Below are 27,280 nucleotides of genomic sequence, written 5' to 3' on the forward strand. Positions count from 1 at the left end.
GGAATCAGCCCAGAACTACACAGGAGGATCTTGTCAATGATCTCAAGGCAGCTGGGACCATATTCACCAAGAAAACAATTACTAACATACTGCTCTCTGAAGGACTGAAATCATGCAGCGCCCGCAAGGTCCTGCTCAAGAAAGCACATGAACAGGCCCGTCTGAAGTCTGCCAATGAACATCTGAATGATTCAGAGGAGAACTGGGTGAAAGTGTTGTGGTCAGATGAGACCAAAATCGAGCTCTTTGGCATCAACTCAACTCGCAGTGTTTGGAGGAGGAGGAATGCTGCCTATGACCCCAAGAACACCATCCCCACCGTCAAACATGGAGGTGGAAACATTATGCTTTGGGGGTGTTTTTCTGCTAAAGGGACAAGACAACTTCACCGGATCAAAGGGACGATGGACGGGGCCATGTACCATCAAATCTTGGGTGAGAACCTCCTTCCCTCAGCCAGGGCATTGAAAATGGGTCGTGGATGGGTATTCCAGCATGACAATGACCCAAAACACACGGCCAAGGCAGTGGCTCAAGAAGAAGCACATTAAGGTCCTGGAGTGGCCTAGCCAGTCTCCAGACCTTAATCCCATAGAAAATCTGTGGAGGGAGCTGAAGGTTCGAGTTGCCAAACGTCAGCCTCAAAACCTTAATGACTTGGAGAAGATCTGCAAAGAGGAGTGGGACAAAATCCCTCCTGAAATGGGGGCAAACCTGGTGGCCAACTACAAGAAACGATTGACAACAAGGGTTTTGCCACCAAGTACTAAGTCATGTTTTGCAGACTGGTCGAATACTTATTTCAGTCATTAAAATGCAAATCAATGAATAAAAAATTTGACATGCGTTTTTCTGGATTTTTTTGTTGTTATTCCGTCTCTCACTGTTCAAATAAACCTACTTTTAAAATGATAGACTGATCATTTCTTTGTCAGTGGGCAAACATACAAAATCAGCAGGGGATCAAATACTTTTTTCCCTCACGGTATGTCTAAACCTATTACGCAAAACAGATTGTATTACACACAGATTGTATGTGGCAATTTTTCTTGTTATTATTTCTAGAAGATGGATGTCACCTTCTTGTAGGTGATGATTTGCCTGTTTGATATTTTGTAGGTACCACCCTACTCATAGTACAGTGGGACTGAGTATGGTGGACAAGATTAGTTGAGTGCTGTCTGGGAACAAGAAGAAAGAAGAGAAAGAAGAACCTAAAACAGGATTAAAAGAGAATACTGTAATCCTGGTCTTTCTGGGTGCCCAAAAGTTGAGTGCACAGGGAACTGCATGTAATATCTCAATGCCCTATTGGTCCTATCCAAGGTCATCTTCAGACAGGGACTACGGTCTGTCTGTGCCGTCAGTCCCCATGTTTTACGTTGCATTTGTTTACGTGACTGGGGAATAGCGTTCGTCTGAATTATATGCTCAGGTATTCTTTTGATCTGAGGCCTACACTCTTTTCGCCGATGACCTGTTTAATTTTAGGAGGAACTGAACCCTTAAACCACACCTCAGGACTGCCTGGTCTGATGACTTCTGGCTAACCCTGCACCAAGTTCAACTTGTTGTGTCGCAGGTCTACTTTACTTTTGTCTAGTTTCTGCCTTGTCCTTGTGGATTCTGCATAAGGACTCTGGCAACAGCACACCTGTATTTATCAAGCTGCTGGTGAGCTGAATATTCCAATTCATTGATGTGGCCTTGTGATGTAAAAAGGGCTTTATAAAATAACATGTATTCATTGATTAATTTGACTGAATCCGGCCTAAATCTTACAGAGATCATGTAAGTTCAATCCTTTAGCTTTTCCACTGTACTCCCAAAGCGGTGACCATTGAGAGAATTAAAATATCCAAGCCAAAATAAACCTGCAGTGGAGCACAGACGAGAAAGAGAAGACACTCCCAAGGAATCATATATTCTGCAGCTGTTCTTGTTCTAAAGGACAAGTTCACCTTTTTTACATGAAGCCAAGTTATCCTTTTTTTATTTTGTGTCAATACGTAGAAAAAAGGGGGTCCCATCTTGCTTAATCACTTACCACTGACGACAAAGCATTATGAAAGTGTCCCCAACGTGTAATAAAATGCTCTAAAACTGGATGAGGTCTCAGACAAAATAAAGAAATCCTCACTGAGCCATGTGCATTTGGTCATGTATTACATGAACTGCTAAACCTAAAATTTGTACCAGCTTTCATCAGCTGAAGTCATCCTTGACTCTAACATTTAAAAAAGAATATAAAAAATATGAAGCAATTATGTAATAACACGGAAAGGACCTGAAGTGAGACATGAAGAAAGAAGAGGAAATTGCTCCCTGGCATGAAACTGTAACAAGTAGGATGTCTATTCCGCTTTCTATGAAGTGGAACTTGGCCAAGTTCCTACCTTGAGAAAGTATTCCTGGCATAGTGCATGATGCTGTCAAAGTCATACACTTCACCCAGAGAGTCCACTTCCCCTGGCTCCATCTTCAAGAAGTTATACTCCTGTCCTGTGAATATAAGCAAGAAAACAGAAGCTCAAACCTGTAACCCACCCACACCTCAAATACTATACCAGGATAATGGCAGAAGGGATCTAGGTTAATCACAGAATCCCGTGGAGATCTCATCATAGATATTTAAATCAGCTCATCTCTTTTAGCATTGTTTAATCTTAGACGAGTAAGCTGTTTCATAGGAGTTTTACCTGGTTGTATGTTGTCCCTGATAATGCTGACATGCTCGTCTCTGTCAGGCCGAGTGTGCTCGTGCCAGAAACCAATCACATGGCCGAGCTCATGCACCACTATTCCAAACTTGTCACAGTTCTTTCCTATGGAGATAGCCTGGGGACCGCCACCTCTGCGTCCCACATAGGAACAACACCTACAGGGTCCAACACACAGAGCCTAGATCAGTGTCAAAACTATGGTACAGTAGCTGGCTACATACACAAGACAAAATACATTTGTGACACACAAATATCACACTTTAGCTCAAGAGAGGTCGTCATGATCACCACAGTACAATGTAAGAGCTATTTGTCTGTGTACAGATTAATCATCAAACTTTATTTAATTTCGCGACAGTTATATAGAGCTTTACTTCCACAAACCTGCCATTTTAAACCAGAGAAAGTGGACAAATGAAAAACCAAAGAAGTTTATGGAAGGATTCCTGATTCCTGGAAAGATTAACAGTTGTAGTTCTACTGAAATCATTAACAGATAGTGTACAGTACAAGAAACAGCATGATCTTAACAGCCTTACTTTTACATTATTAAAAAACTAGATTAAGCTTGGTGACCACTGGGTCCACCCTAACACAGTAGTGACATTCATTAATGCATGTTTCTCTGCCTCCCTTTCTCTCTCCCCATGACATGAAAAGTGTGGGAGCCTAGACTATGGGCACAAACCACACCCATGTGCGCCAACCAGCCTCTCACTAATTACTGTGCGCCCAGCCAGACAGGCCATGAACTTTGCACAGGACAGATGGGGCCTGCTGAATATGCATCAGGCCAGCCTAGGCATTCCCACTGCTAACCATGGCTGCCTGTTTTGATAATGTCATCTGTGATACTCTGAAGGCTAGTTACTAGGCAATAAATGTCTATCAACAGCTGGTTGGGAAAGGGGTATAATGCATTGGTGCTCTTTAAATATATATATATTTTTTATAATTATTATGCTGATACAGTTTTGGTGCGAACAAATCTGAACTAGACTTAAATAAACAATATTTAAATAAAATACAATAATAGTGGATAGGTATAGCTGAGGAGGATTCCCTTATGTGCCATAATAAAAAAGCCTTTTTGACATTTGTGCCCAAGATGTAGCACATCAAGTAACCCTTAATCTTGAATGTCAGTCTTTCTCGAGGATCGCATGGGATTGCAATAACCACAACACATGCAGACAGACTGCGGACAGAGGGTATGAGCAAGCACTAAAGGCTGACAAAGGAGAGGTAAGAAAAAGTCCTTAAAGCAATAAATCATTATGGCTGTGCTAATAAAAGAGTGTCATGTGTGAGCAGGCTGACCAGCTAGTCTTTCTTCCCGAGGGAGGCGAGCCCAGGCCTCCGTGGACTCACCCACATGGCCGGTAGGTGAACACAATGTAGCTCTCCTCTGTTGTCCTCTCAATAAAGGTCACGCAGGTGTGCTTCTCCCAGTGACGCATAGCCTGGCGGAATATAGCCCGCTGGCTGCCTGAATATGACGGGAAGAAAGATCAGTGAGGCTGACAAACATGAGACACATGAAAAGGAAAAAATACCAATGCTGACAGCTTAATCGTATTTCTCAATTTATTGCCAAATTCATGATATAAGTTATTCCTTTTTCCCCCAATAGTTGCCAAGACATTTATTTTATGTAGGTTCTGTGAAAGCAAGTATAATGAATTGCCAGCAGCTGCCACCTTTTAGTATGGAACTATGTTATAGGGCAGACATGAGACACATATAGCAAGTAAACATCAGCAATGTTCTGGACTTACCACTGAAGTTCCCACTGATGACATAGGGAATGACACCTTCTGGCCACACCCTCTCAGGTCTGGAGGTCGCTGCCCTTTTCCTGCGGTGTGATCCCTGCTGGTTTGTCACTGCTCTGTTTCCATTGGTCTCATTGGCAGAAGACCCTGTCATTTACAACATCCAGACAAAGATAAGTTTGGACATTATAATCATAGGCAACAATGTAATTACATTTTACAACTTTAGTGACAACCTAAACCCTTTTTAATTTTTTTTTACAGAATATAGAATATGACCCAACTGATGTTACTGATCCAGAGAGTGATCTGTTGTCCAAGATGATTCAAGCTTACACATAGCAAACACTTTGGAGAAACTCAGTAGAGATATATATAAAATATTCCTAAATGGTAACAAGATAATAATGACTTTGAAAAGTGCTTTATAACCTTGTTGAGCATTTATTTTCATAAAGACAGTTTTTCACTGGGTACTGTGTAGTTTATGCATCATATACATCTTTCTAGAAGAAGCACTGGTGGAGAGTTACAAATAATTATTGCATTGTGGCCATTAGGTGAGAGCTGTTTCTAATCAAGAATTTCTTTGACTTGCTTGTCTTTTATCAAGAAAATTTGTCTTAATAAAGAAAATATTTACTTAGGACTGTAATAGCAGAAAATATATTTAGAACTGATATGCAAATGCCAAACCTGTTGCGATAGGCCTATGTCTATAGTGACAGTGACCATGATGGGATCAACCTTATAGCTATTTTTCACCTGTGGTCGTCTGATTGAAGGTCTGTACGTTCCGTTGGGCCATGTTTATAATCCGGTCCACCTTAAACATGCGCATGTCCTCTTCATCCAGAGCAATGTCTCCCCAAAAGGCAACTGAAACCGACACAAAGAGAGAATTCTTGCCAGAGGTGCCTACAATAGTGAACTCTTTGGAACGATTGAATAGCCTCAAGGTTTTCTTGCTCCACGGTCAGACAAACCTAATAGCTTAGATCAGACAGCTTAATCGCTCCCTCTCACACATATGTAAAGACACATATACATGCACACACGCAGTGTATAGAAAAAGCAGTTATGTGAATGTTTGAATAACAGGATAGTAGTACTATCTGAATCTTAGTCAGAGCTCTTTAAACTCCAAGCTAAAAATACATAATTTATCTCAGGAGAGAGAACATCTTTGTACAAGATTCAATGGAGGATAAATTAAATTAATTAATAAGACATTGATTCAAAAGCCTTCATTAGCATACCCCAGATATCCTAGGTCAATCCAGTGACTTTTTAGAGAAATCTGGGGGGAAATATAATGTCCTGAATCCTGATATATTTGTACTCTTAAGTGATTCAGCCGAACTAATACTGTTAGACTCCCTGCATTCTGCATGTGGGGCACCTTGAAGAGGTAATATGGTTTAAATTAGGCCAAGGAGAAGGAAAAATAACTACCACTTTTAAGCACATTTTGCTGATTTGCAACTGTCCTGTGTGCAGGACTGAAGGAAGGGATGGAGGTTGAAAAAGGTAAAAGGGGTGGCTGTGTAATCAATATCTGAGCAGGTAGAAGAGAATATAAGGAATAGGAGAAGAAAAGGAGGGCCTTGCATATAGCCTTGCTGCACACCTAACAAGGGAAAGGGGTGTATGGGGAGAGACTAATAGACTATCCTTTACAGACATGTTTTCAGTGTGTGGAGGTCATAATCTGTGGGGATAGGTACCAGAGTTCCAGTGACAGATTAAGTCAGACCTTACCAAGTTCTCTGCTGTGGCTTGAATGCATATGGCACTGACTGACGTATTTCCATGTTCATTACTGAAAAAAGCAACATCAAGTGTATTGGTAAAAGATGGACAATGACAGTGACAAACCGTGTTCTGGGAAATCAAAGTGAACGCATATTTTCGGGGCTTATGGTTGTTTTTAGAAAACAAAAAAAAACATCTAAGACAAAGCTCTGTTAAAACTGAGCTATCATAGTTCTGATGGTTGACAAGAGTCAGATAGTGGTTTGTTTATGTCAGTGAGAAAGGAAGTTAAAGAAAACAGTGTAGAAAAAAAGTGTTGGCCTGTGTCCCTTAACGACCAGAGGAGACTTATTGAAACAATGTGTGACTGGCTGTGACCCAAGAGCAACAGAGAGGGTCGGAGAAGGCATGTTGTAGAGCGGCTGGGCCAAGCAAGATTACAAGCTAATGACAGCAATAAGAAAAGGTGCAGCTCTTTCCCTGCGAGATAGGACATGCTCAGAGCTCTGTGGGCAGGCTTAAAATACCAGAATTCAAAGGGATCCTCTAAATCCTTGAAAAATTAAAATGGACTATTCCTAATCAGCGCTTATACCAACAATCTATGACAGGTGCTATAAATCACAGTCCAAGCGCTAATATTTTTGGCATACCCATTTGATATCCTAAATGTAAGGAATAAGGCTTACATTTCTGGTTTAATCAAGGGTTCTTAAAAAAATCTACCAGAAAAATTTGTCAGAAAATAAATCTAATCAAATTAATGTAGAAGACCAATGCAATGTGAACATGTATTGAATTTTGAAGAAATTATTTGCACAGTGCATTGAAATTAATTGACCAAAAAACAATATTTATATATTTTCTCATTTCTTTAAAGGCTACACATGGGTTTGGTTTAAATTATTTTATTGTAATATCAGTAAATGTCCATAATACTGTACAGTATATTTGCAGTAATGGTGGTATGAATTATGCCGTACGCCTATTTATTTCCCTCTTCTACATTTCTTCTCACTGTTGCTTTCCAACCATCTCTTAATAACGAATGACAGGGGACAGCTGAAGGTGGAAAAATAAGCTCTCTAAGCAATTTGAGATTTCTTATTTTACTTAATGATAATCAAAATTCTGACAATTATTTTTAGTGTGGACTAACACTGAAATGCAGGACATTTTTCTAAATAATGAGATAAAAATACAAGTTAAAATATATAAAGTAGTAACATAGGAATCATATGCACACACAAATATTACAAATTACCCTTACAAATAACTAGGGATAAACTCAGGTACAAGCATTAATGTGCAGGGGTACAAGGTCATTTTGGTTTATGCTGATGGGCACGTGATGTAGCAGCAATGTATATGATAACTGTAAAAAAAAAAAAAAAAAAGCATGTGCGTGGTCTATGTGTACGTGTGCATGTCTGTGTGGGAGAGAGACGGTGTGTTTGTTGGAGTGCAAGAATGTGCGAGTGTGTAGGTATAGTGTGCGCATATACAGTAGTCAAAATAAAGTAATGTGGACGGCCCTGTAGAATTGTGATAATAATACGTCAGTCTTGTTTAAGTGTTACGGTGGTAGTAATATAGCGAACAGTCACATTTTAGGGCCTTCATCTGACACCACCTGGTCTTGGATGACAGGGAGCTTGGCCCTGATAATGAAGCTGGCCTTGAATAGCACAGAGCTTGGCTAGACCGACAAATTCTGCTATTGTGGCCATATGCTAATTGGAGTGGATCCAGAGTGTCTTGGGTGATGGTGTTGACATGAGCCATAATCAGCCTTTCAAAACATTTAATTACTAAAGAAATGGTGGGTGCTGGACAATAATCATTTGGGCACATTACTTTTGACTGTGACTGTGATTGTCTGCTAGAAGCCAACAGCCTTGCAACTGTCAACCTATTTAAAAGTATTAAGTGTTCTCATGCATGAAAACTGAAAATGTAATCACATTATACTTTTGAAGACTGCATTTATGATTGGAATTTGTCTATTACTTAATGCTACAGTCATACTACACTCAGTTTCACAGATTTATTGGCCTAATGGTAGAAAACTAACCACACAAGGTGCAATATTATTCCCACACCATGATGTCCCACACAAAGGGCTAATGCACTCACACTTATTCACAAAAACATTCTGGGACAAGCTTTTGATACAGCATATCATTTTTCCTTGAAAACAGCTCAGACTGAAGTGTGAACATTTAGGGAAAATCTTGCAGACTGACAATTGTGTAACTTGTCACCTGGCTTATAACTTGTCTTATGATCAAATAAGACAAAAACCTTTAGAATCTTCAATATGCAGCACTAGGCAGCAGGCGGGATAGATGTGATAAGGTCAACTGAACTCAACGAAAACAATAGAAATTCCATGGAAACACATGGAGGAAAAATGAAGTGGGGGGAAAGAACATAAATCCCACAGCAAAATGATCCTACTTTTGGTGAATTGTGTCTCTTATACCACATTGTGTCACCAATCAACTGCATTAAAGCTGAAAAAAAATTGAAACCACCACAGACTCCTATAAGCAGGTTATGCTACCAACAGATTTGAACATAAGGAAGAAATGCAGCAAAAATAAGCTAATATATAAACATTGAACTATAGTAACCACTTGAGTGACAACTTCCTTATTCTGTCTAACATGAGTCATTCAACTTGCCAGTTATTTTCTAAAGAAAGAAAGCCAAATTCATGTATACCCAGTATTGATCACCAAATAGCCATGCAGGGCATATGCCCCAGGGCCACCAACCTCAACAAGACACAAAAGAGTAAGTAAGAGTAAGTGACACACTAAGATTTGGAAGAGGTATAACATGACTGCCGTAGCGGTCACTCTTTCAACATTCATCACCTAAACAGCTGCAGCCATGTTATTATTATCAACAGGAATTCAGATGAACAGTTTGATCATTTCCGCTGTGAGAGGAAATGATTCTTTCTACTGAAAAGGTAAAAATGAAACATTTCATTGATTGCACTTTGTGTTTCACTCTCTCCCTACCCACCCCCATCAGTGGAAGGAATGTCTCCAGATCATTTTAACCATAATCCCTTATAATCTCAGACCACCCCCATCAACCAATTTGTCCTGTCAGATTACTCACAAATTAAACACCATTGGATTCAAGGAATTTCCAGGACATGGCCTCCTTAGTGTCAGACATATGCTGACAGACTTAGTGACACTCTTCACTGGTAATTCTCCTTGTGTGACTACAATGAAACCGTACAGTGAAAAACAAGCATAGCCTCTAAAATCAACAGTCCTATCACACAAAGAAGAGCACGCAACATGAGACTAAAGCCGAAATCATAGTGAACAGACTATGGACACAGATGTGCTGTAGTCCGGTGTACTATTGTGACAAGGCTACGCACATCTGACACCACAATGTGGGAAATACACAGCCCAAATATGCACCTCGCCACATTTCCAACGAGACTCCTGTATGCATCCCCTCTGATTTAAATGTATAGACAGTTTGAGCTTTGCTGAAATATATCGAAAGTAGTACTATTTAAAAGCCAAAAACATATTTTAGAACACTGTATGCAAGTATTTGTTTTGGACAATGATAAGGCTTTAAGATTAAACTCTTCTGTGGTACTCCGTTTTCTCAAATAAAATGTTATGTATCCACATCAAAGACCCTGAGATGAATGGTGGAAAACAACAGCTTGCACAAGGCTTGAAATGCATTACAGTGACATGGCAACTCCTTTTACAGAGAGAGCATCATAAAACGTAGAATTTTCATTCCAATAGAAACCAAAAATCTGTTGCATTTCGATTACCATCTGATGACAGTGCAAGTATCATTTTTCAAGTTTCATTTTGTGTCTGTCAACCCTATCTGACTCTACACATTCTGGCTTCAGTGTGGCAGCAGGGACATACAGTACACTCATTGTGTCTTCTGTTGCTGTATCCTATAAAAAATTCCTTGGGAAAAAAACTAAACAAAACATCCAACACTATGAATAGTTAAGGCAAACAGTTCCAGTATATGAAAAGCTTGTAACTGCAGTAAGAGTTGATTGGCAGTATTATGGACGTATAGTAAACGTTGTCTTCAGTTATTCTTAAGAAAATGCTTATGGTGACATTCCCTCCAACTGTAATTTGACCCCAAAGCAGAAAATGCTTTGAAAAAAAGTCAACTTCACTACTCATTTAAAAAAGAATTATGGTTTAATTAGGAGATAGGTTTCAGAGCAGCCTGAGGCTGAAGCCTCACATTTTAGGAGAGGATTACACTGTGATAAAAGCCTAAATCTCATCAGAAACCATTTACTTCATTAGAGATCAGGCAAAAGTTACTGTCACCCCAGTAAGTCTCATTATTGACACCATGTAGACAGCTTCAGCTGGAGAGCCACTCAACCAGCGCCATGCTTATGCATGTTGAATTTAATTTGGCTCATTAGCAGGATCTAATCTCCCAAATTAAACTCTTCAGATGATAAAGATAACAGACTCCCCTTCAAACATTCCATATCCATTATCTTGTCAGAGACTACCTCATTGCCAAATGCGTAAGTAACAGTAGAGATGATTAGAGTCATATCTTGAATACATACATGCATGCATTTCTCAGGACTGGTAAAAAAACAAAATCTAGATAGGACACCAGGTACCTCCGAATGAGCTGCGCCCACCTTATGCTAGCACGGCCAATCTGCCCAGCCTGGCCTTCACCTTCTAGTCACTCTGCCCTGGCATGGTGTGAATAATCAACAGTCTGTGGGAACTGCCAGGGCCAGGGGGTGGACAGAAAAAGTACTTGCATAAAGGAGTTGCTTAACATTGGTCTCCTCAGCCTCCTTATACTGTAAGCTATAGCACATGGTTCTAGGGAAATTCCAAAGTAATTACCAATTGCAAAACCATACAGATGTAACATTTCATAACAGCGCTATGGTAAACTCTTCCTCTGGTTTTTATTTTTTATTTAACCAGGTATGTTAAATAAAATGCAATGATGACCTGTAGGATATTCCCCTTTTTTCAGTACAATGTGGTATGTTTGGGATCATTATTATTGGGATCCCAGTATTTTAGTAGACTTAAGCAAGTTGTCTTGTTCTAATACATTTATTTTGCTCCATTTATTCTTCAATTTTAACCAGATTAAGGTTTTCACCAAGCATAGTGCTTCGAGTTTTAGCCAAAAAGCTATATATTGGTTACATCTTATCAAAAAACCATATTGCAGCTAGGCCATGCTCATGATTTTAATGGATTCTATCTTGCTACCTTACATGCCTGATTTCTGAAGAGCTCTAGATATAATTGATCAGTGCTGCATTACTCCACTCCCAGCAACTGAACTCTGTAGCTCCTTCAAAGTTATTGTTGGGCTCTCTGTGGCTTCTCTCACCAGTCACTCTTGGCAGTGCCTGGTTAATGTGATAAAGCTTCCATTTCCTGATAATTGATTTCCAAACACTGACATAATTTTGTACAGTTTTCCAAATATATACATTTGTTTTATTTTATCTCTGTAGAATGCTTAGGACTTCATTGTTCATTCAGATTCACAGCTTGACCAATGACACTTCAACACTGGAGTTTTTATCTACAAAATGTGTCAGCAACTGTAATAGTTAATATATGTAACCAGGGAGCTTCCACAGCACAGGTAGAATACTTATACAAGCAAATTCTTTCTGTTCATATTTTTCTTACAAATATTTACCTACAAAAACAATGTCACCAAACAACTATTATTGAAGTATTTTAAAATAAAATATCCAAATTAACACTTTAATTTGTCATTTATTAGTCAGTTCTACAGAATTTATTAAGGGTCTGAATAATTTTGGAAGCCGCTTGTAATCTCCTGTTGTGCCTCCTTGATGATCAATGTGACAATGTCCAACCACATAAGATTTTGTTAGATGATGGTCCCTAAATAATTCAAATTATTTAGCCAAACTAACAGCTGAACACTATCTCAAGGGGGATATTTCTTAATGTCAATGACCCCTCAAGGGTTCTAACTGTGGAATAAATGAAGCCTGAATAAAGTTGAAAAGTTCAGCTTCAACATATTAGATAAAGCTGTTTTCCAGTAAGCCACCTCTTTGAAGAAGTTATTTCTTCTTCAGACGGAACATAGGCTTTCATCAAATTATGATTTCATGATTTGAGATTCTGGAGGTGGATTACTCCTTTAATACTAGAAACTATTCACTAAACTGTGGAGATTCTCTATAAAAAGGCAGATTTTCTGAAATGTTCTTAAAGGGAAAGACTCTGCTGTTGAAGTGTTAAGGGAAAGCTTTCTAGAGTTAGAGTTACCTCTTCAGGAGGTCCTATGATTTAGTGTAGTCTGGTCCAGGAATCTGAAGGTCAATGGCAAGACACTGGACTGAGGAACCACTTTTGCAAGAGATGCCCCACTGACCCTGGGGGCTGAGTCACTGGCGAGGGGATGCATTCTGACATGTCAGGCTTTTTTTTTTGCCATACTGACGTGATCATTCTATCAATTCTTGCACCACAAATACAGTAGAACTGTAGAGTCAAATACAGTAGAACTGATATTTGTGGGCTATACTGAACCTTGGATCAGGATAGATAGTTGTCGATGTCCCTTAGGAGGTGTGGGCTAAGCATGAGCTATTTCGTTCCTGATTGGACCTGTCCATGGATATCTTTGGAAATGACAGTAGTGACTCTAGGGATAGTTTGCCCTAGATTCATATTTGGGCAAAATTTGGTTTACCCGGAGTCGCTCCTGAAAGCCCATGGAGTAATTTTTCACAGCAAGCCATTATTCACCTCCATCCCAACCTTGAATTAGCATTATTAGCATTGTCCAAATTCATTAACTGAAAGTGTACATCCCAAGCTACAAAACTCCATTGCAAGCGGAAACAAAACAAAAAACCTGGACTGATACTATTTGTGAACAAAACTTACCGGTAAACATAGGAAGAAATATTAAAACATTATTTGGAGGGATACAATTTTGGCAGCTTCTTCAAGGTAAAAAAAACTCCACTAGTGTTAGTTTGAAGTGTTTTGGGGATGGTGGCTGATGGCAAAACAGCTTTTCTGGCTTGGGACATACACTTTAAATTCATGAATTGGGACAATGCTAATAATGCTAATTCCAGGCTGGGACAGAGGTGAATAATGGGTTGTTGTGAAAAATGACTCCATGGGCCTTCACAAACAACCCAGGGGTAAACAGATTTTCACCCAAATACTAATCTAGGTTGACCTGTCTCTTTAAGTGGCCCAGCTGAACCTTGAACTCCATTAAGATCTGCGGGAAGATCTGAAGATATCAGTTCACAGACACTCCTCATCCAATCTGGCAGAGATTGAGAAGATCTACAAAGAATAATGGCCCATTCTGAATGGGGAAAATTGCCCAAATCTAGGTGTTCAAAGCTTGTAGAGGTGAACATAAGACTCACAGCTGTGATCTTCAAAGTACAGAGTCTGAATACTTACGTCCATCAGTTATTTCAGTTTTAGAATTTTCAATAAATTGGCACAAATATCTAAAAATGTGTTTTCATTATGTCATTATGGGTTATTGTATGTAAATAGATGGGTGGAAATGTAATCAACTAGAAATGACATCTAACACAAATTGTGGAGAAAGTAAAGTGTGCCTTCGGATATTCCATGATAGTAACTAATCATCTGATACTTAGTTGATTGTTTCAAGACTGCTAGCTGATGAGTAGCTGGGAAACACAATGGGCGATGCAAATTGGCCAAGATGGTCCAGGGAGCCATTATCAGTAGGGATTTCTTGATGTCACCCTGAATGGTCAGCAGTATGGGGGGGCCACTGAGTGGCACAGTGGTCTATGTTACCGCCTCACATTACAACTGTGTCATTAAGACTTGGTGTTTGAATCCTGTTCATGGCATACAAACAGTGTTAGGGTACAGCATCACCCAGGGTGAACACGTAGATGTTGGACAGGACTGGTTGGTCTTGTTGCATTTTAAGCAACTGCTTGTGGTAGGTCGGGTGCCTGCAAGTTCAATTGTGGTTGTTGACCAGGGTATGTGCTCTCCTTGAGCATGTGTGCTGGCAATATACTTCCCGGTTGAACGAGCAGTGAGATGTGCATTGGAGGAAATTTCTCGATCTTCAACATTCCCGAGCCAGCTGAGGAAAAGAGGCAAGACCATAATCTCAAATTGGTCATCATGAAATTAGGATTGAAGGAAAATGGAGTAAAACTATTAAAAAACAATGACAGTAAAATAAAAAAAGTATAAGTCCTAAGGCCTACCTGTCACAGCAGACCTGAGTACAATAAGCCCTGGTCTCCCCACGCATTCAACATCGATGTCTAAAAACTTGGCTTATAAAATAGTGCAGCTTGCTTATCCTTTGTAGTTGAGAATAAGGTTTGTATAGAAACATGGCTTATTCTCTTCTTTCTAAAAGTGTTTCACAGTATACAAAAACATCGGTGCTATTTCGATACAAATGGTATTAGAGTTACTATGTTTGGTACTTCAGTCAAATGTGTCCCTTACATTGACAGGATCAAGTCTGTTTAGTATTGTCTGAATCTTCTCATGGGGGAAGGGGGGGCTATCCAGGACAGGCTGCTTACGCATCAAATGGTGAGTCAGCTGACTCAGCATGAGACACTTTTAAAAGCGAGAGAGAACTGTCAGGCACTCACTGAAACAAAACCTCCATGCCTGCAACCTATACAAAAGTAACATTACTTTGGCTTCAGAGCTAACGATCAGGGCCAGTCTACAGATACAAGTAAACCTTTGCTGGCCTGACATCTAAATGTCAAGCCTCCCAACCTCTTCAGGGATTTGAAGCTGACTAGCAAGCTTCTGATTTCTTTTGGAACGGGCGTTCTGAGTTATATTGCTCAATTTGAGGTCACTCGAAAAAGACAAATCACACTAAGATTACTGGCTTAACTGTTACTGATGAACAAATCAATATTAACATAATTCAAATACTTGATTATGAGCCATATCTTGCTCCAAGCAAGCTTGTCACTACATTTGTATTAGTAAAAAAAAAACATCTCAAGCTAGCGGTAGCCAATAACATTAGCTACTGAGCTAGGCTAGTTACTTTACTAATCTTGACTAGCTAGAACAAAATCTACATTATCTGACAGCTTGCTTAACTTTTTTATTCAGCGTAACATTCTAGCAATGCTGCCCCAAAATTTTGAGCAAATGTTGCAGGAAATTCTTAGATAAACCTTTGAAGCTTCTTTTAATCAGATGCAAGGCAGAAACAGAAAGGAGTCTACTGTAACTGCAGGCCAGGTGTCATGAGAAACAGACAACTGGTTTTGTAAAATCTACTAGCTAGCTAGCTTTGTTGGAAGATATTAAACTTTGTATGCGCTGCACCAGTTATTACTACCACTTCACTTTTTTTGGAAATAGCTAAGATTGGTTTAGTTAATGACTTACCTAATCTTAGTCAAAATGTGCCAATCATGCTAGCTTTTGTGACATTATCAAACTTCTTAAATACTGATCATTGATGCACAATATAACTTATCTTGTTGTACAACGACACAACAAAGACTTGCCTATTCAAAAATGTAAAACATGGATATGGACCCAAATATGGTCTGTGTTGTGTAACCTTGGATCCCTGGTACAAACTAAGATGCCTGCAATACCCCTCTAATTTATAGTTAATACCTCAGTCGAGCCATTGCCATGGTCACTAACATCTGCAGCCATATTGATGATGAGACGCTGAAAGGGGGCTAATGACTTTAAACGGGCAAGTTACCGTTATGTTAAAATTACACCATAGATACTTGGAAATAAGGCATCATTGCTAATGTAGTCCAACATTTAGTAAAAAACAACATTGCCATCATTATCATCATAATACCAAAAGTACTTTGACAGATGGCATACAAGGAGACCAAACGTCCTTGTTTTCTGTCAGAGACAGTCCCGGTTTTGGTAACCTGTCACTGGTTTAGCAGCGTAAATATAATTGACAGAATAGTTTTGACGTGGCTCTCGATTAGACACTGTGGGGCAAAGCACCCGGATCCCACAAATCAGCCTCACACCATCACCCCTGAAAGAAAACACCTAGTACCTTCCGGAAGCTACCAGCTGGGTCAGCCCCACCCCTACAGACCTGTGATCTGTTGGGACCTTGTCAGAGGAGTCCTTTAAAGGCTCCCAGATAGCCGGTCTGGGTGGAGGCCAGAACCAATGCTGAAGAACAGGACAAGGCTGGAAGACGGACTTGAAGGAAGACGGCCAGGAGATGGAGTGCTGGTGAACCCATTCTTCCTATACCCCCACCAGGAGGCTGCCCCACAGATGATGCTACCTCCACAACCATGGGGTTTGACCTTTGGTTTTCTTTTCTCCCTCACCTCCCCTTCCAATTCTGTTTTGGTTAATAAAACAACCCACAGGGCCCTAAACATACCCTCTTTGTCCATTCTGGGTCTTTTCCTGTTACCACACCAATGTGACAGGTGCTATGGAGAGGAGTTAATCTGGAAAATAAACTGGAAGTTGGAGTTCTCACTTCTTCTGTCTCTGTACCTAGTCAGCAGTGATGAGTATTGAGTATTTTCAGTGAAACGGTTTGTGGCTCAGTTCGCTTAAAAGAGCTGGCTCATTTGGCTCACAAATGGCTCTTCGATTAAAAATAACAACAGCCCAATGAAGTGCAAATCAGCAATGTTAAGGTAAAAATATTGTTTAGAATTATGTTAGACCATGAAATTGATTTTGAAATATACTCCATCTTACATTTTCTTATTATTACATCACCCTATTTTTTTAACTGACGTTATCCCCCCTGTACTTCTACACAAATGCAATTTTTGCAATAGTTATTGTTTCTGCAGTGCAGTAACGGTAATCATTAGTAAATACTGTACTAAGTTAAATGTAAATAATCATTGTTTATGCCAAAAATAAATCATCTCTCTAGCCAAAATATGGAAAACTAAGTAAGTTGCTCTGGAAAAGAGTGTTTGCTTAATGATAAAAATAACAAACATACATGAAAGGTTCCATAAGTAAAATGGCTCTTTTTAAATAACACCAAACATGACCATTAACCTTAGCCATTCCCACTACAATAGACGTTTTATGATATAATCGGGTATGCAAAACGAGTCAACTTTACGTACCTTTTAATATATAGAATTAATATTTTGGCATTCAAATCCCTCATTCTATCCCTCTTCTTCTATGGTCAAACATAATGAACTTTTTTTTTTTTGACAAAGACTGCTATCAAAAAAGACTGATGGATTGACATCCATTGCACTGACATAAAGCTAACATTGAGAGCAGCAGAGAGATAACATTAAGAGTAGAAATTGATACAGGCATGAGGCCTAGTGAGAGAATGCTACACCAGTGTTGACTGCGGACAGTGACTTACACCAAGTCAGAGAGCGAGTCATTAAGTCAGTGAGTGAATGAGTTCAAGTGAGAATTCTGATGGAATAGGTGGAAAGAATAGGGAACAAAGAGAGCATATGGGTAGAAGAGCCAGTAGTGAAGATGAGAGATGGAGAGAGCAGAAACTAAAGAAGCAAGAGTGAGGAAAGAACGCTGGGAGGAGAGAGGGTTGTGGAACTTGCACTGGGATGCTTGAAGTAGGTTGGAGTTATTTCTGGCCACCACCTGTCTGATAAATAGCCCAGCTGTAACAATGAGCATATACACCTCAAATCAAATGATGGGACTGGTCTATAATAATTTCTAAAGTAATTATTTCAATGATTACCTATGGTCACCCACTTATGAGTGCCTTGCAAAATACAATGCAGTGTTTTCTTTGTTTTGGTCATTCGCTTTTTCAAGACATATTACAAACATCATGTCATATCAACGGGACAACAAGGGAAAAAAATATATATTAAAACAAGTATGGCTTATAAAATCTTTGTTCATGTTGCATCCTCTCATTCCAGCACATATGCATAATCCTGATATTAAGAATTTGTTTATTATTTAGAAATCCCACTAGATCACTTGTCAATTTACTTTGCTCTCAGGGGAGCTCCAAAATGTAAGTCATGTCATCAGTTATTATGTCGCATATAAGAACCCATATTTTAATTTTATTTGGACAATTTCAAAGTTATGGGCATTACATTTTTCCTTGTTACCTAAACCCCCTTGTTCCAGCCAAATGTTATGCCAAACCCAAAGACATTAGATAATGTTTTAAAAGGAGTCTGGAACTGAGAATGTGTTTGTACTTCATGCTTTGATATAACCCAATCACTGATAACCTTCTTTTTACAACACCACACATCACCTACACTCAATGAAAGCAGACTTAGACTAACATTTAAAGCAAACGGGTTGTAAGATTTCAGTTTAGGTCTTCAGGCAACATTACATTTGCATGCAAAATTACAACTTTGATGTCTGACAGAATGGTAAAAATATAAAAATGTTGATGTGTCTGTCTATTTTAACATTGGCATGTTAGAGATATATTTATATCTACATGTTTGTTTTTATTTACTTTAAATGTGACTTCAGTTGCTGTTATATGATTTGGTCTGAATTAGGCAACGTCTGTAATCTGTAGGTTTTCATATTTGTATTAAAGGTCCGGTGAACTTGACCGAATTATAACCCACTTACCTGCCTCCGCGGACGTTTCAGACCATGCTGAAGGCGTGTAGCACCGCCCTTAAATCTTATTTTGATAAAAACTTCCGACGTCACACATAAACATTTGCATGTGGCTTGTGTCAAGAAACAGAAACAGTTGTGACTCCTTGCGCAGTGCAAAATGTAGCACGTTGGCAACCTATCCGAGTGTTCGGGAACACTTACACGTCCGTAATTAGTAAGCTATGAAAAATATGAAGATTATTATATTGAATTCCTTTTTTTATTTACTCAAACTACTTACATGTACATTCAGGCTCTGTCGACCGGCGTGATGCGGTTCCGGGGATAGTTAGGTTTAGAGAGAGAGAGGGGGGGTACCTACTGGATTTTTGTTGCAAAGGGGTGGAAAAAACGTTTTTGTCATTTAACGTCTCAAAAGAGGGAAAGGCTTATACAGGTGCTCACGAGAACAATGCCTTCAGTGCAACATTAGCTAAGAGAAGGCAGCAAAGTGGCGAAATAAAACGCCATCGAAATCTGCGGATATATATCGTTTGTGGTGACATATACAAGAATTTGAGAAACAAATACAGCCTTTTCCTAGATAAATCGACCGGACTACAAACTTAGAAGATATAATAGGACCAGTAACGATGATTTATGGGTTTTCTAAAGCTGTATGTGGTTCTTGTCGGAATATTCTGCTATAATATTAAGGTGTGGAAGAGGTAGAAAGAATGGGTGCTGCTGTGAAGGGAAACGGCAATTCTAAACTGAAAGAAAATAGGTGGCGCGGCAGTCTCAACCCCCAGATGTACCAAAAGATTTTCGCCTAACGGATTTTCTTGTCCTCCGTCTGGTTTTGGCCTGCGTATGCTGGTGCGGATCCGTTTGCGTTCAGAACACGAACCTGATCCTGGATTTTTGAAATCAGAGAAGTAACCAGAGAAGACTTTCGGCCATGTTTGATAAATTAAACGTTCACCATAGCCTGTAGGAAGGCACGCCAAAATCTATTTTTCAGAACAGCATTTAAGCAGAGAAGTTGTATTGGCTTTATTGACTCGATCTTATGAGTAGAGCACAGTTCTTCCCAAACAGAATTACGTTTTTCCTTCATTGCGTCTTTATCTTGCAACCTAGGTAGGAACTAAACACTTTCAGGAAATGTGTTCTATCCAGTTCGAATAAATAGTGAAACCACGCTAAGCCCGTCTTCAACAATCCTGTGAGTGGAGGTTTATTTGAAAACTAACATCAAACAGAAATCTTGCCGCTGAGAATCAACAGAAACTTTTTAACAGGCAAGTTTCCAGACCTCTAAGGAGGCCAGACGAGATTGCAGGTGTGGCCTCGCGTGACTACAACTCTGCCAATTTGGATATGCATAAAACTGTCTGGAAAGGGACTCGTCGCTACCACATTTTGCTTGCATCCAATCGCACTCTGTCAATGTAATTCATTTCTGCCTGCCTGCTATTTTCTGGGAAACTGAATAAAAATAGGCTATGTTGCCAGACGTTGCCAGTGTCGGTAAAATGGATGTCTATTCAATTTGCCTTATGAAACGAGCTAATTTTCTATGGGAGATTTCAAACAGGAAAATGTTACTGGTGAGCAACACCGCCTTACATACACAGGTGCGCCTGAGGTGCATGTCTCGATCCTACCAAGAAACCTTACAAAAATTGATTCTCTGGGTTAGATGGAGAGGAAAGCTTTCCAGACCTTTAAATGTTTGTGTGTATGAAGTTTTCTTAGCCACTTGAAAAGGAGCCATTGCCATAGCATCATGCAATAGGAATCTTAATAAATGAAGCCAATCAGTAGCCCAGGGGTCCCATGGAGGGTGTTGTTACTTGCCAGCACCATCCAGCTTTAGGGGGCTAGTAATCAAATATAGTTTCCTGGTTTCATTGTGTTTTAGCAGCTCAATTGCCTGTGAGATCAAGCAAGTTCAAAGACCAGCGAGTACATTCCCTCAAGCAGTGTGATACAAAATAGAATGACATAGGAGTTGCTTTGGAGTACACGTATCTCAACATCAACTGTCTTGTGGCAATGACATAGGACATTGATCATGTACTGGATATCACAAGAGTTGGGAGAAAAATTGAGTAAAACAAACAATGGCTTTAAAGTCCAAGTAGCAAAATAATGGAGCCTATCTGATATGCATGTACCTGGTGCTGTATCTATTAAGTTTGAGTTTAATTTCGTTTTAACTTTAACAATTTTTAGTTAATTTACAATTCTACAAGTTATTCTCCCAGCCTTAAAAAACATTATGCATAGCCTTGTCTGTATGTAATGAACTGATATGCTTCACTTTATTGTATGGAAAACAGCTGTGACAGCATTAATTCTAAAATCAAAAGGTAATTTGTGTAATGACACAAAGTATGTGAGATACAATAAACTGCAATCTCCTCAAAACAATGTGAGTTGCTTTCAATAACTTAACGTGGTGCAGTAGGCAACAGCATACATTTTTCAGACACATAATATAGTAAAAATATCTCAAGGAAATGGGGTAGAACTGCAGTAACGCAAACATTAGCATTCGATAGTTTGCTAAAAAGCCAGGAAACTGTACAGGGTACTGGTTGTGTTACTTAGCAAAGTACAGTAACGTTACAGTTAGCTGATCTTGAGTAAAACTAACCCAACCATTAGAATAACATTAAATATTCTTTAAAGTGTTTGTATTTTTCATTATGTTTTACTGAGGTATTCTAAGTTACTATTATTTGCATTTCTGGCTTTGCAAAAGAGATGCTACCCCAAATCTAAACAATTTTCTCCACTTCTGCACAGTATTATATAACATTGAGGTCCTTGAAGGTACCATCTACTCTAAAAAGGTTAATATTCATGCTGTTCACTAAATAAATTGGTAAAATAAAATTTCCACTTCAACACATAGTTCACCACATGGAGCATGGTTTCATTTGGAAATGCATATCCATTTTTGGGGATACTGAGGTAGACAAGTAAATAATAACTTGTCTTGACCACAGAGACAAATACTGTCAATTTACGTAAGGGTTGCTTTTCCAAACAGATCTACTGTATTTTGAAATTTGGGAGTAGAGGAGGCAATCTCTTGAACATTCCATAAAGGCATTTCACATGATCACTCTTTACTTTATCCAATAAATTATAAACAAGCTACATGAAATGTGTGTGACGCATTCCACATTGCAACACATCATGTTCATTATGTTCCTCCTCTGGAGAAAAAAAAAGAGTGGAACGTATACGTTGTTTATGCTCAGACCAGCTCTTTCTCAGTAAAAAAGCAGGACAAAGAATCCAGGCCACTGGACCATGGAGAAAGGAAGAGAGGAGGACTGAACTAAAAGGGACATCAAAAATACTTAACACGTCCCCATCCTGTGCCTGATATGGTACTGTAGAATGAGAGACGGACGGAAGTGCCACACCATTGAAGGTTGGTTAGAGGTAATTTCTGAGAGGAGCCATGTCTCTATCTGTACGCTAAATACCTTCAGCAGATGGGGAAAATAATCTCTCTAAATTCCTCACAGACATCTGGGAAGAGTGAATTCACAGCACATTGTTTATTACGATGACATCCGATATGCTTCTCCACAATGAAAGGCAGGCCTATTAGTTGACACATATGTACAAATAAAATAGCCAGGTGATGGTATCAGATACTTAATTAGATATTGATGTAAGTTATTGATTTAGTTTTATTAATGTGAACATCGAATCTTGTCTGGGTTGTAATAAGGCTACACATCTTTGTATTTATAAATAATGGTCCCCTGCAAACTAGGCCATGGAATGTGAAAACCAATGAGGAGAAAAAGGACCATGGAAAAACCTACATAAGTTATAATTAGAAAAACACATATAGGTCACATTAATTCAACAAAATTTAGAGGCGGCGTTTAGAGGGGTCGTAACTGGTGTTCATACATGAGGATAAAATAATCCTGTACTGTAGTCTAGTGTCCCCTGTTCCAACCGTTTGTTTTGAGCGGTCGCATGAACTGCCGGTGAAGTAAATTCACGTATTTTTGCGCAATGACATAAACAAGCGGAGAACACAATAACTTCAATATAAACATACTAAAATGAGGTGTTTTACTTCACGAGCAGGTCCTACATCAATGAATATATGATCTATAGAAACCTGTAAAATAGTTGAACTAACAATCACTACCCAAATGCATCTTCCAAGTTAGTCTAACTTTAAAATGTCATTTAATAAGCTATTTAAAAAAATAAAAAAAGTAATACACCAAAAGATCTTACATGAATACTCAATAGTATAGAAAAAGACAGTTTCAAAAGGTTAAACTAATAACATGTTAATTTTCACCATGTTCTTGTATAAAAATAACTTTTTGGTCTACTTTGAAAATTATACTATGAGAAAGTATTATTTCAGTGAGTGACATCTTTATAGAACCAAATATGTCAATAATGTTACTTTGGTCAATTGTATGTAAATCGCTCATTGTAACTATAACACTGAGTAAAAAGATAGTTTTAAAAAATCCCAATAACATTTAAAACTCGATTCACCGCTGTCATTTTCAAATGCATTTCCCTCATTGACCACAGGCTCCCCAACACACAAAAGCATTTCGTGGCATGTTTGAGGTCCACATGAATTAGGTGAATATCAGTCCAAAATCTTACCAGCTTTACAGGGATCCTTATAGTCGATCACATCTGAGGTGGCAGTGGCCTCCAAATAGTAGCTTGGTTCTTCTATTGCTTCTAAATCGATCGCCGATACCACGCCAAGGTAGGATAGTAGAAACAAACATCTCGTTGTGAGATCCATGATTCGTGAGTAGGGGGTAGGTTACAGCGAAATGCGATAAATAAGAGGAAAGAAAATAGGAACGAGAGGAATAGAAGGAGAGAGGGAGAGAGAGAGAGAAAATGGGAGGTTTTGGGGGAAATGAGATCTCTCCGGAGGGCGGGTTTAAAAAGAGCTCAGCCTCTCCACAATGTCTTGATTCTGGAGCAGTTATTCGCAGTAGTGCTCCGGGCTAGTGCATTTTCCTTCAAACTTTGGTGATCGTGGCACATCACGTTGGGATCTCTGGAGAGGAGCTACAGCCTTGGGAGCTTCGCATGGGACTTACTCGTAGGTAAAATAGGCCACATATTCACCATAGCCTTGTCTTTTACAAATAATAAGCCCAATATTAACTTTAATTTAAGATAGTTTAATGTCGTATGTGTACAATGTATATACAATAAATAGTCACCACCATAAATGATTGGCAGTCATGATAAAAACTGACTGTATGAAATTAAAAAACAACACATAACAGTGTGACATGACATACACTGTAATTTTCCAACATGTGGAATATTCTGTACTTCATTAACGATTCAGAGGAATCATACAACATAAAATATGTCTCAGATTATGAATCTATGGGAGTCTTCCCTGATCCAGACCACTGCCAAAACGACCCCTCAAACTAAGCCCAGGGACCTCAAGGTTAGAGAAAGCTTATGTGCAAGTGGTAATTATGTTTATTCACATTTTTGGTACTACTGTGTAATACCTAAACTTGACCATAACCTTATCCTTTCCCTAATCTTAAGTCTCATCCTTAATCGTCAACCCAAAACGACCTGTTAATAACAAACTTTGATCCTGAACCCTTACACATCCCTTATCCTGTTTCTAAACCCGTACCTTAAATTTTGCTTCATCCCAACCACATTACACTCACTAACCCTTAAAATGAACCCTACATTTCAACTTTTAAAAATCTGCACTTCATTTCGAGGCTATGTATTTTTTGGGGGAACAAAAAAACAAGTCATATAAAGACAAGGAGACTGTTAAATTGAATGCACAAAAAGAGAAAAGGAGTAACAGGAACTATAAGAAAAGGTGCAGTAGATTGAATGTGAAGTCCACATTTCCTCGCTGTACACCGTATGTGTTACTAAAGCATCAACAAGTGAACACAATCATTGGAAAACCTGTGAATTAGAAAAAAAAACTTTGCTTCAACACATCCTAAGAAAATACAGAAATACAAAAAGATTAAAGAAATTGCAGGTTGTTGAGATATATCCAATCAGATCTGGGATTTTCTGAGCAGTTAGAAAGTAAATGGGAAAAAAACATTTGTTCATTTGAGCAGAGAAAAATCTGAATCTGGAATCAGAAGAGGGAAGCAGAACCACGGCTGTGAGTAAGTAAAGCATCAAATGTTTATTTTCGGGAGAAGGCAGAAGTCACATAATGACAGGCTGCAAGCAGACAATAACAAAAAATAATTTAATAGAAAAATGGTTTGTCACTAACATAACAAAAAATCTAATTCCTTGCTGAACACTTGAACCCTTTTGTCAATGAATGTTTCTTCCTAGAACCCCCCACGTTGGGTGGTCCAAGGAACCCCTTTATTTCTTCCTAGAACTTTCTGTCTAGGAGTCTACTAGTAAACCCTTTATCCCCAAAATGTTATTCCTAGAACACTATGTAGGGTGCTTCATAGAACCCCTTTATTGTTACAGCGTTCTTCCAATAACTATTTTATTAGAGAAAGGTTTTCCCCAGAATGTCTGGTTAAGTGTTTTACCAGGACCTGTTTTTATTCTTAAAACAGTTCTTCCTAAAACGTTGCTCCTTGGTATATAAAAAGTGGTTTTGAACTGGATCCCTTACAAAAACAAGAAATTAGTTTTGATAAGAATATAGAATTAATTGAATTTTTTTTTAAATCTAAATCAATCTGGGTCACAATAAAAGAAATTACAGTTCCAAATCTATCAGAGCACTATTGTTTCCCAACAGTACTTAAATAGAAATATTCAATACAAATAAGTTAAAAAAATTGACATTCAAACAAATTATTTTGTTAAGATTAGGCATACAGTGTAAGACATACATAATTCAAATAATTGAGGTTGTTGGCATCTAGGGTTGCAAAATTTGATTCTATTGTTGACCTACTACCTTTTAACTGAAATTGGGTTTGTACTGTGGTCTGAAATACCAAAAACGAATGTCTCCCCAAAAAAGGTATTTGGGAATTCAACTTCAGAAACAAAATGAATAGAAAAGTGGCAATCATGGCATAAGGTATGTCCATGGTGTTGGGCTAATTACTGTTTTGTCTAATTACACTTTTGGGGAAGGAATTTGACAATGACATTGCTGAAGTAGGCAAATACTTAGTAGAAAACAATGTCATCATCATGTCTTCAAATGTATGGTAATGTTGTCATTAGCAACATCAGTCCAAAATAACTACATTAACTAGCTTACATTCGGTGGACTCTTCAATGTTAGCTAGCTAACTGGTATATTGGATATTCGGCTATTCATGATTTTCCATTAGAGATGATAATCTGGTTTTCAACCCTCAACCCAATGCATTTCATTAGCACTCACTGAGAATGCATTGAGTACAAAAGTTAAGGTTGACATCTGCCCTAAAAAAAACCTAGTATGTGACAATAAAACTGCACTTACACTGGCTTCCCTTAAATTCTGTTATTGACACTTTCCGGCCAGGGTTCAAGGACACAAATTAATCCTAGGGCTATTGCAGAATGCACAGTGTCTCCGAGCTCAGTAGTTCAGCTGCCATAGGCCTCTTGGTAGCCACCCTATAGTGACCTTATCGTCCATATACTTTTTACCATCATAACATTTTTGAGGATAGCCTATTCTGGATATATTCACAGTTTTGCTCCAGCAAAATAGTTTTGATTCTATCATGTTTGCAAAGAAAAACCCATTGTATGAATATTTTGAGAATATAGACAGGCAGGACTTCTGTTGAAAGCATTGTATTAATTATTTGCGTTCTAACTTTTGAGAGGCCACAGAAAACTAGTACGCCTTGCACCAGAAAAGGACCCTTCCATTTTTTTGACGGATAAATAACACTTCTACCTTGCTCTACACTACTTTAGCAGCGTTTGTGTAGACAATGGGTTACGCTTTTTACGTGTTCTTCTTTCATTTAGCCTTGATAGTGGGCAGGGAATTACAACCTTGATAAGCTTTCTGTTGTGACATTAGCACATTGTACACTCACCTAAAGGATTATTAGGAACACCATACTAATACTGTGTTTGACCCCCTTTCGCCTTCAGAACTGCCTTAATTCTACGTGGCATTGATTCAACAAGGTGCTGAAAGCATTCTTTAAAAATGTTGGCCCATATTGATAGGATAGCATCTTGCAGTTGATGGAGATTTGTGGGATGCACATCCAGGGCACGAAGCTCTCATTCCACCACATCCCAAAGATGCTCCATTGGGTTGAGATCTGGTGTCTGTGGGGGCCATTTCAGTACAGTGAACTCATTGTCATGTTCAAGAAACCAATTTGAATCCCTGGACACGGAAACTAGCTCTCGGGACGTGGAACGT

The 27,280-nt window shown here is 38.8% G+C and overlaps 1 protein-coding gene across 1 annotated transcript in view; it reads right to left on the minus strand.

Moving 5' to 3' along the window:
* Positions 1 to 23,803, minus strand: part of bmp1a (bone morphogenetic protein 1a) — a 48,784-nt gene extending 24,981 nt beyond the window's left edge. The window contains exons 1-6 of the mRNA XM_010876434.5: positions 23,557 to 23,803; positions 5,264 to 5,377; positions 4,502 to 4,645; positions 4,095 to 4,212; positions 2,700 to 2,878; positions 2,397 to 2,502 (exon numbers count right to left, since the gene is read on the minus strand). Coding sequence (XP_010874736.2) covers positions 2,397 to 2,502; positions 2,700 to 2,878; positions 4,095 to 4,212; positions 4,502 to 4,645; positions 5,264 to 5,377; positions 23,557 to 23,704 — 809 coding nt within the window. The 5' untranslated portion in view covers positions 23,705 to 23,803. The remainder of the gene's footprint in view (positions 1 to 2,396; positions 2,503 to 2,699; positions 2,879 to 4,094; positions 4,213 to 4,501; positions 4,646 to 5,263; positions 5,378 to 23,556) is intronic.
* Between the last annotated feature and the right edge of the window lie 3,477 nt (positions 23,804 to 27,280).

Source organism: Esox lucius, chromosome 13 (genome assembly GCF_011004845.1).
Source record: "Esox lucius isolate fEsoLuc1 chromosome 13, fEsoLuc1.pri, whole genome shotgun sequence".
NCBI lineage: Eukaryota > Metazoa > Chordata > Actinopteri > Esociformes > Esocidae > Esox > Esox lucius.